The sequence below is a fragment of the Pempheris klunzingeri genome, chromosome 1 (assembly GCF_042242105.1).
Source record: "Pempheris klunzingeri isolate RE-2024b chromosome 1, fPemKlu1.hap1, whole genome shotgun sequence".
Taxonomy (NCBI): domain Eukaryota; kingdom Metazoa; phylum Chordata; class Actinopteri; order Acropomatiformes; family Pempheridae; genus Pempheris; species Pempheris klunzingeri.
The window spans coordinates 11242317-11252923 of record NC_092012.1 but is presented as its reverse complement, the minus strand read 5'-3'; the positions used below and the strand labels follow the sequence as shown (position 1 = coordinate 11252923).

The window sequence follows — 10607 nt, the reverse complement described above, 5'->3', positions numbered from 1 at the left end:
ATTCTGTCTACAAGGTACAGCAGTTAATTCTGACAACAAATGTTTTTTTGTCAGAATCAAAGTGACCTGTCTTCTAATAGTAGTATTTCATTTGAAATAAACAGGAATCACAACATGGAAAATCTCGAGCTTTGGAACTGTTTGCAAAACTAAAAAGATTATATGTCATGCCACTAGAAGTGATAATAATGATAACATAGAGTTCACCCAGTTAATTGTGTTACTACGCCACGGTCTATGCATATCCGCTATCCAGCCGATGCAGGTTTATATCCAATCTAACATGTTTCAGATGTACGCAAACTAAATGGCAGTAGCGAATGGAACAAAAAAATCTCCACATTAGGGTTAGGGTTAGGGTTAGGGTCAGTGAGATCCACTGCCCTACAGTGCGTGTGTTTGAGAGAGTGTGTAAAATGTCAGCTTGGTAACAGTTGCCGCTTATCAGGTTGCATTCCTGCTGCATATCATCATCATCACTGGCTCCTCTGGTAATGCTTCGTCTATGGTCACTCTGGGCCACCGTTAACCAACAGAAAAATGAAAAAATAACAGGTGTATAAAAACTTAGGAATAACTGATTTAATGATTCAAAATGGGTAAAATCACAACATTGGGTGAAGATGAGGAGTAAAGAAACTCTTGGATGTTGAGAGTAGATTAGCTGCTATCAGAGCAGGAGATGATAAATAAAGTTAACATAGTTGAAGGAGGAAGAAGGCTCAGGGAGTAGGGGGGAATTTCGGGATGATGCTCCATTCTTACCCTCCTCCCGTGGGGCGGGTGGGATGTCAACAAAGTCCTGCACCAGCTGACAAGCTTGCACTCCAGCCCAGCAGCACATTAGCATCTTTTCCAGTGCGTCCACCCCCCATTGCCACGCCATACCCCAGCCATCCAGCTCTTAGGCTTTGGGGCCATGGGGATTGCCTTTTTAGGAGACACCTGATCACAGCTGAACTCACCGCCGCCCAACACAAAGAAACTGTGGCTGATAACGTGATGCTTTTGTGTGTGTGAGAGACAACTGACGTGAGATTGGAAGAGAGCTGTGAGGGTGGGGAAGGTGGTAGAGGTGTTGTGAAGCGGAGACAGAGGTCTGTGGTAGCTCCACATCAAGAGGAAACCTTGTCAAAGGAGAGCTGGAGAGATTCGTCAGGATGTTTTGGGGCAAAAGAGTTTCTTCTGTTTCCGTTGCTTTGTGACCGCGAGTGAAGAAGACCTACAGCTGAGCGGAGTTTATATTTTGACCTTTGTTGTCCCAGGAGCCATCTAAATCATCCCAGGAGAAGACCTTTTTTTTTCTGTTACAAGTCAAGAGAGCCAGTGTGAGCAGAGCCCAGTATAATGGAGAAATTCAAGGCAGCCATGGTTCTGGGCGCTGTTGGTGATGCCTTGGGCTACAGAAAGGGCTGTTGGGAAAGCTGCACGTCAGGCAAGAAGATCCAAGAGGAACTGGCCTCTCTGGGGGGACTGGGGGCCCAGAAACTAGACCCTGATAACTGGCCCCTGAGTGATGCAACGCTGATGCACATGACCACAGCAGAAGCACTTATAACAGGTACACTTTTGGGTTGATGTCAAGAGGGATCAGAAAGAGGATTTATGATTATCTAAGAAGCAGCTTAGAGAGAAGAATTAGCTTCTTTCTCTTCTTATAAAATGTTTAATAATGGATGAAAACACTTCTTTCTTTCTATTCAATAATATACAGACACACCATCAGACCTGTCCAGCCAGGCTTTTGATCTTTTTACATTTAGAAGGACCAGAATAGCTTCTTCTGCACAGTCAATGGAAGCTGCTAATCACTTGTTGGCAGACCATCTCTGAATGATAAAACCTGCTGACATACCATAATACCATAATCTATCCTCACAACCGCCCATCAAAGAGAAAATCTCAGTAGTAACCTTATTACGAATGCCGTCACTCAGATGTCATTTCGAGCCCCCACAGGGTGGCCAGAAGTTGCCGGGACAGAAAAGTCCAAAATAGACTACTTTGGAAAAGCTGATCCTCTGCTCCCTTTGCTGAACAATAGCGGGTCAGACCTCTCCATAATCTGCCGGTATCATGTTTGGCTGCAGATGCGGTTCAAAGCAAATGACAGCGGCCCTGTGAAATGGTGATGACATCTCTTAAGATTAGGAAGCCCTATTTAGCCACAATGCCTGCACACACACACACACAACCGCACACATACACCAGAGGAGCCAGAGGGATTTCTGGTAGCTCAAATATTAGTAAATATCTGAAGCAAAGAATAAAGAATGTAAACCAGAAAGGCAAGAATTGCTGGATCCATTGATGGATTTGACTGAGAACTTCGGGTCTACCCTTCCTCATCCCCTGTAACAGAATGTGAACCACGACTATGTCAAGAGCGTGAAAGTTCCCGTCTTTCATCAAAGCCCAGGATAAAGTTCAGAGATGATGCCTCTTTGTCATCATAGGCTCTCTCTCTCCCTCACACTTACAGTAACACACATAAACAAATTCGAGCAGGGTGGCTGTGGGCTCCGCTTGAGGATCCCAGTTGGCCTCATGGTGTGTGGAAGTAACTCCACTCGCCCCGCAGGCATGCTGGTCTTAATCTGCGGTGCAGCAGGCTGGGGCTAAACTTAGCCCACCGCAGCACCACTCATCTCGCCTTGCATGCCAAACATGAATGACTCCCAGTCACTTTGTGTGTGTGTGTGTGTGTGTGTCCAGATTACTGGTGTCTGGAGGACCTGTACCGGGAGCTGGTGCGTCTCTATGTTGAAGCCATGGTGTCTCTCCAGGGCAGAGCCCCTGATCCTGCCACAGTGGAGGGCTGTGTTCACCTCAAACCTCACAACTTCCTGCTCGCCTGGCATACACCCTTCAATGAAAAAGGCCGGTGGAGATTTTTTTAGATATTGTTTATTTTTTTATTATTATTATTACGGTCCATTAAAACAGCACTATGAAAGTGTGCATATTTGTCTGTGTCCAGGATCTGGGTTTGGGGCAGCTGCTAAGGCCATGTGTGTGGGTATGAGATACTGGCAACCCGACAGACAAGACAGCCTGGTGGAGGTCAGCATTGAGATTGGCAGAATGACCCACAACCACCCCACAGGTGACAGTGTTGGCAGTTTCTAACCAATCCAGACAAATTTGGCAACTACAGGCTGGTTATTATGCTGCTGATAAACCATGAAGCATCTCTAATCATGTAGAAGTGACTTGTGGTGTCACTCTTGGCTTCAGGCTTCCTGGGTTCCTTGACAACGGCACTGTTTGCATCCTATGCGATCCAGGGGAAGCCTCTTGTGACTTGGGGCCGCGAGCTCATGACGGTCATCTCTCGGGCGGAGGAGTACTGCAGGAAGACCATACGACACATGTCAGGTTAGACTGTGCTGTTGTCTAACTAACTAACTAACTAACTAACTACATACATACATAAAATCAATATGCATTTGTCTATTTATGTATTAATTTTCTGAGTTAAGCATTATACACAGCGAGCATCCCAGCAGTAATGTGTGGAAGTGTTCATTCCTATGCAGAGTATCAGGAAAACTGGTTCTACTTTGAAGCCAAGTGGCAGTTTTACCTGGAAGAGAGAGGGATAGAGGATGGACAGAGCAAGCCTTCATTCCCTGATCGCTACGATCCTGAGGAGACAGACAAGGTAAGTCCTGCCTCTCCGTCACCCAAACAGTAAATACAGACATGAAGAAAACCTCTAACAGGAACAGGATGCTGCAGTCACTCTGTCCTTGTCCATGCAGATGTATAAGCGCTGGAGCTCAGAGGGCCGTGCAGGCCGAAGAGGCCACGACGCCCCCATGATAGCCTATGATGCCCTTCTCGCTGCAGGGAGTGACTGGGCTGAACTGTGCAAACGAGCCATGTTCCACGGCGGTGAGGACCTCAGCACTCTCAGTCACATATTAAAACACAGACAGAGGAGACATTCAGCCTGCTCAGTGCCACCTCTGTGAAAATACTCTTACCCTTCTTATTTAGGTGAGAGTGAAGCCACAGGCCTGATCGCAGGCTGTCTCTACGGCCTCATGCATGGCCTGAGCCAGGTCCCGCCAGGCCTGCACCAGGATCTGGACAAAAGAGAGCGCCTGGAGGAGCTGGGAGAAGCACTTTACAAAGCAGCATCTGCAGAGAAGTGCATAGACAAGTAATCCTGCTCTTCACTGGCCTGAACCCCACTGGCTATCAAAGGAACTGCACATGATTGTAGAACTGCCTCCTATTACCCCATACCACCCTCTAGTCCTCCTCGGTAGTATCTCAGTAGTCTTGAGTGGCATCCTGTCCTCTATTCAGCTCTCCTGCCCTCCTCCCGTTTATTTTGATTTACCCAGATATGTCATGAATTCTAAAAGTTAAAGCAACCGTCACTGTAGGGGTGAGGCAGCCAAACATAAAAAAGGGAGACCGTGTGGGGTACTGATTTTCAGATTGTCTCTCTGTGGAACAACCTCTGCTTTGACTTTTAATGGCAGAGAGGAGTCTCACGGAAATTATTGCTTCACATAAGACTAGTACAGCAGTTATCTTAGAATTAACAAACAAAAGATAATTTCCCCTCTCTGACCTTTTCCTTTTCTAAAGCTAACCTGCATTAACATGAAGCACATGGCTATGTTGCGTCATGGAGTATCTAATTCATCCAAATCTGGATAAAACATTGTGCAGACGTCTGATAAAGGCTTATTTTAAGATATGTCTCCCTCCACGGTGACACATTCGTTTTTAACTTAGATCTATCATGGCTTTTTAATGCATGTTAAATGTGGTAGAAAACTTGAAATTATTCTAACTTTTATGCATAACTTTATTGAGTTATAGAGTAGTCATCATTTTATCTTATACTGTGATTCATTATTATCTTACCAACTACAGTGTACTATACTGTGAAAGCACCATTACATGAATATTAATATGATATGAACATTAAAATGGGCTCAGATATACATCACGCATGACGTGCTTGTCTCTCTTTATCTTAACTTTTATTCTGATGTACAGCTTGTCTCCTATCTTAATTTCCTCTTCTTGTTACACAACCTTCCTCTACGACCCCCTGAACTAATCACCTGTAACCAGTTCACACTGCTACAACACTTCACTTCAAGTCTGAACATTTTATCTCCTCCACTATTCTGCAGGGGTGGGGCGACTACAGGTATGTCTAGTTCAAGTAGAAGCATTGTTTATTGACTCAAATATCACTTCACTTGGGTGGAAGATAAACAAGTAAAAGAGAAAAAGTGGGTGACTTACTCTGGGTAACAGTTTTAAATGGTGAACCGTGAAAGGCCAAATTCACTACACTCCCTCCCCAGTTCAGTGATCATTTCTCAGATATTCACCCAGAAAAAGTTTAAAAGAAATTTAATGCCAACCTTGATAGAATACTTATCCGGTAAAAGGAGTTACGTGTTTGCAATACTTCAATTATATATAAATAATCTTTTATCTATTTATCTACTTACTCAAAATAGTGCAGCAACATGATAATGTGCTCCAGGCTTTGGGTAAATTTTTTTTTCTTGGCTCATCCGAATATATTCAAAACCACCCATTTTGTACAACTATTTTGTTGCTAAGTGGGAATGTAGTTTCAACTGCAGACAATGTCAATCTCCACAAATACTATACTGCAAGTATTATTTCCACCTGTGGGAACCTGTGCTGGGTTATTAATGAAAGAATTTGTGATAAGTGACTGCTCATTCTGACATGATCTTCTCACAATTGTGCACCCAGCACTGCTGCTTTTCATGCAATAGTAAATATAATGATTTGCCAGTTATCCAACAACTCTCCTGTCACTATCCAACTATTCAGGTATACTCAGCTGCAGACGGCTACAGGGATTAAGTCTCGCATGTCCTCTATTCTCCATAGACCAGATTGTCTGAAAACCAGTATCAGCCCCGATGCCGGTACGTTGAGGAAGTTGGTTAGAGACCGCAACTGCCGCCCTGTTCTCCGAGGGATTCTGGAGAGTCTCCTGCATTACCTAACACAGGAGCTGCCCAGGAGGACCGCCAGAATAAGAAAACCAGAGAAGCCAGGGTCGGCCATTGTGGCTGAAAGACACACAAGAAACACAGATGGGCCTGGTCAGAGAATTGAAGCTTCAATAAAGAAGAGAGAGCATAAAATAACTCAGGGAAAGGCTGGTCCACAAAAAGACAAATTGCCAAGCAGGAATGGAGAAGACCAAAAAGCAGGACGCTTAATACCGCGGCGCCTGACCACATTCCATCTCCTCCAATCCAAATTCATAAGGTCCGCACCCAAACCTCCCGTCACCCACCAAAGGGAGGTGGGGGCTCTGTCCTGCAGCAGAGGAGTGGCAGGTAAGCTAAACAACTGCCAAGACGGTGAGAACAACATGCACAAGAAGGACCGGACTACAAGAGAAGGACTGAAGAGGGGCTGCAGCGTGAAAGATATCGTGGCCAAGTTTGCCATGGCTGAGCGAAAGGAAAAAGGAGAGAACCTGCTGAAGAAACAGCCAATCAAACCAAGACTAATCGGCAAAGGCATCCTCCTGTCTAGTTTGATGGAGAGGTTTGAGACCATGGCCACTGTATGTAAGGGAAGTGACTTGAAATGTTCACATGAAAGGCCTCCTGGAGGAGTCAAGGTGACGAGTAATATAAAACAGATGGTAGCTTGTCATGAAAGACAGCAGACTGCGGATCAACCTGTTCACAAACAAAACCAACACAAGCGGATGAAAACTAAATGTGTAGGACAGCAAGTGGAAGGAAATCAAGCGACAAGTGGGCAAGAACAAAGACAGGAGCAGGCAGTGGATGTTTTAACAAAAGCTAACTCAAACCTGGAAGAAACAAATAATGTGAAACCAGAGCAAACAGGACAGATGGGGGATCAGCAATCAGATCAAAAGGCTGAGGGTGACTGTTCATCAAACCATATGAAAGATCAAGGTTATGAGAAGGATTTTAAGGGTCAAGGGAAGCATGGTGTGGTTCAGACTACAATAGAAGACACCTGTATCACCAATAATTTAAAATATGGACACGTAGAGCTGCTCTGTTTAACATCTGTCACTGAGAGGCTGCTCCCAGAGCCTTATAGGCTTTTTCCACAGATAGAAGCCCAAGTGGAGTGGCATGTGGCGACCATCACGACCTGCTCTCCTGTGTGGTCCATGTGTGTCAGTTCTTCTCCGCAAAAATATTCAAAGGAGCCACAAGAAAGCTCACACTTGAAAAAAACACCCAACTTGACAACAGAGGTTCCTCATAGAGTTCTACAATGCTCTTACAGGGAATCAAGCACAGGTGAACCATCCAGTGCAGAGGTGAGGGCCGCTTTAAAGCCCAAAACTGAGGGATCTTCTAAATATACATGCGGCGACCATGTGCTGAACGGAGTAGACGAAGATACGAATCCAACCAAAGCTGTGACCGTTGAAAGAAGGTTGCCCAAGTATGTCATCCCACATGTTTACAGGTTTGATTATCAAGAAGATGCTGAAGATCAGACAGATTCTTCCCCTCAATCAACAGCAGAAACTGTGACTCATTTGGCGTCAGCGCTACCAGCACACACTCATACTTCTGCGGCAGCTTTTAACACTGGTTTGGTGACAGTGGGAACTTCTCAAGACATTAATTTATATCCTCCTGACAACATGAAGGTACAAACCTATCATATGATAACAAAAAATATACCAACAGAGGGTAGACCACGAGAAAAAGATGCAGAGGCAAAAGGAGAGGTGACACCCGAGGACATAAAAGATACTCGTGTGCCACAAAGTTTCAGTCTTCCTGCAGACGCCACCAGTGGAGCTGCGTTTGAAGACTCTGCTGTGACGTCATCTAAGATTCAACCTGAGAGAGACAGTCCAAAACAGAGACCAAAATACAAAACAATCAACTATGGAGATCCGTCAGTCATAAAGACATATAAACCCAAAATCATCAGATTTACCGACACCTTCACTTTCTAGGTTTCTACTGGTCAAGCACTCCTTTTCATGGATACTGTACAAGGAAATTAAACCAAGGTTTTAGTAACTTTCAATGTAAAGTCACACAATACACACTTACTACAAAAACACAGAGGAAGCAACAGGTGAAACTGGTGTTTTTCATTAAAAGTAAAAGTGGAGCAAATGAACAACGTGATGATCTACAAACTCAAGGATAATTTTTCAGTTTGCTTGTATTAATAGCTGCTCAGTGTATTTACACAGAGATTCCTGTAAGGACTGTACAGTATAAGGAGAAAAAAAGAGCACTGATAGTCAACTTCAGTCTTTTGTATTAGCACAGAAAACCTCCAAATCTCCTACAACAGTTACACTTGAAACGGTCAACAAATGATGAACTGCCTGAAGTCGAGAATTAACATTTGCTCAGGATAATATGATTTGAAGACTGGGTATTAGAAGACTAGTTTGACTTTAAATAGCCTTACATTTTGAAGGTGCATTACAATTTAATACAGTATAAATCCATGTTAATCCATCCATCCATTTCCTGCCGCTTATCTGGGGCTGGGTCGTGACAGCAGCAGGCTAAGCGAGGAAGTCCAGACATCCCTCTCCCCGGTGGCGTTTGCCAGCTCCTGCAGGAGGATCCCCAGCCAGATGATTTAATGATCAGCTGCTTGAGTTTAAATGTCTGCTGTATCATTTCCAACAACGTTACATGTAAAATTCCCTTCTCTTTCTCTATAACTATCAGGATAAAGTGCAGTATGAATGCAGCTTGTTCATTTTTGTTTACAATAAACTTAACAGCACACTATCAATGCTGCTGAATTTATTTATTATTGTCACAATAGAATTCGGTAACTTTAGTAGATTTGCAAAAAAAAAAAGATGGATTGAGCTGATTGTGGTTTTTAATACAAGCTGGCAACTGTGTGTATAAATCAATAAACTGGCCAAATACAACCTCGTAAAAGGTCACAAAGCGTTCACTAGGAAAAAATGTTGTTTTCTCGATCTTCAGTCCACCACCTGAAGGAAGACATGCTCACACACCAGAGGGAGTTGGACGTAAATACTCCTGTATGTGCAATCGTGAACGGTTCCCAGTGCACACTTCTAAAGGACACAGTGATGATTGCCCAGAACAGATGAATGGTTGCACGCAGCAGAGCCAAACATGTCAGCCGCTGGAAGCTCATCCTAGTCTGCATGTGGACTTACTCTGGTATTTTCACAAGAGGATCAGAGAACAGAGGCCTACATGATCCATCATCTGCCCATCTCAAGGCTTATCCTGATGGGCAGTGGTGATGAGGAGCATGGTGCTGTTACTGAGCGTCTATGCGTATGTATGTAGAGCACAAATGCTTCAATCAAACTGTAAGTAACTTGATTTGGGTAGCACTAAGCATGACTTTCAATACATTTGTGCGCATCGTATTATGTTAACAGGGGTTAAAACAACATAAACACACACACACACCCTGAACTATAGGAGATATTCGTTGTGCTTATGGATGGCACCTAATTTTATATCACCATGATTTTTTTTTACATGATTCTCTATTTTCCGCTTTTGGAAAATGAAACTACTACAAGAAGGTGATAAAAAAAATGGCCACCAAAAAGCCACCAGAGCAACCTTAATGTAATTTTGCAACAGAGGAGACAGTCTCTGAGGCTGCGCTCCAGATCTCATTAGCACATAATCAAATTGAGATCAGGTGACTTGATGTCTGGTTTGCATCAACTTGACACTCACCACCTTTTCCAGGGGTTAGGGTTTCCACTCTTACTTGTGCAGGACTACTTTTTTTTGTTTGTGGTATTAGTTATATATTAGTTAATAATAAGAAAATCTACATTCATCAGATGTTTCCATAAGGATGTGAGCCTGTGCTGATGCTAGGACATAACCAATCATTTATTTAATTCATCCATTTTCACAGATTTTAGGCCTCATTATTATCATTATTGCTGTTGGTTAATTTATATTTTTATCACCAAACATCTGATTGATCTGAACTGATTTACAAGGAGCCCTGAATCTCCCCTGCAGCAGGCATGTTTGTTATTCAGTGAAGCCCTGGTGGCCAGCAGAGGCCCAGGTGAACAGGTGGATGTATTTACCTGAGCTACATGCTTCCCTCCATTTTTGCTGCCTTTACGTGTCATCGGACATACTGGCATCATTAAGTGCAAAAGGGGGACACGAGGAATTTTAGGATCTGAGACTGGGAGGTGCTGATGTGACACTGACAGTGTTGCATGCTGATATTAATTTGATATGTTTGATGAAGAATAGAATAAATGTTAGGCGATTGAGATGTTTAACCAAATATTCAGAAATGCCCATGTTTCCTAAATGTTGCAGGGACTCATTTAGTGTTCATTTAGAGGACATATACAAATAAACTGAGTAAATAAATATAGCTTTTATATGCTGCTTAAATACTTAATTAAAAAGGGGGTATTAAAATCTAAATCTGATGCACACACCTCAGCAACGTTAGCACTGCAGCGCCACTTTATTTTCTAACCAAAGCCCCGTGAATACGTCATAGGTCCCATTTAGCCATCCCATGGGAGCTCCGAAGCGGGATGTTACGGGAATCACTTGAAGGCAGCA

The 10607-nt window shown here is 43.5% G+C and overlaps 1 protein-coding gene across 1 annotated transcript; it reads left to right on the top strand.

The window, feature by feature from the left end:
• Positions 1-1347: 1347 nt before the first annotated feature.
• On the top strand, positions 1348-4213 carry adprhl1 (ADP-ribosylhydrolase like 1). The gene is made up of 7 exons (XM_070835178.1): positions 1348-1561; positions 2716-2880; positions 2981-3106; positions 3238-3378; positions 3540-3664; positions 3765-3897; positions 4003-4213. Exons 1-7 carry the CDS (start codon positions 1348-1350, stop codon positions 4170-4172), a joined length of 1074 nt encoding a protein of 357 aa, XP_070691279.1. The 3' UTR covers positions 4173-4213.
• Positions 4214-10607: the final 6394 nt, after the last annotated feature.

Bases quoted from the DNA above. Each gene is read 5' to 3' on its own strand.
- adprhl1 (XM_070835178.1), top strand. From the start codon at position 1,348: ATGGAGAAATTCAAGGCAGCCATGGTTCTGGGCGCTGTTGGTGATGCC. The intron at 1,562-2,715 runs GTACACTTTTGG...GTGTGTGTCCAG, and splicing joins AGCAGAAGCACTTATAACAG to ATTACTGGTGTCTGGAGGAC. The intron at 3,379-3,539 runs GTTAGACTGTGC...ATTCCTATGCAG, and splicing joins GACCATACGACACATGTCAG to AGTATCAGGAAAACTGGTTC.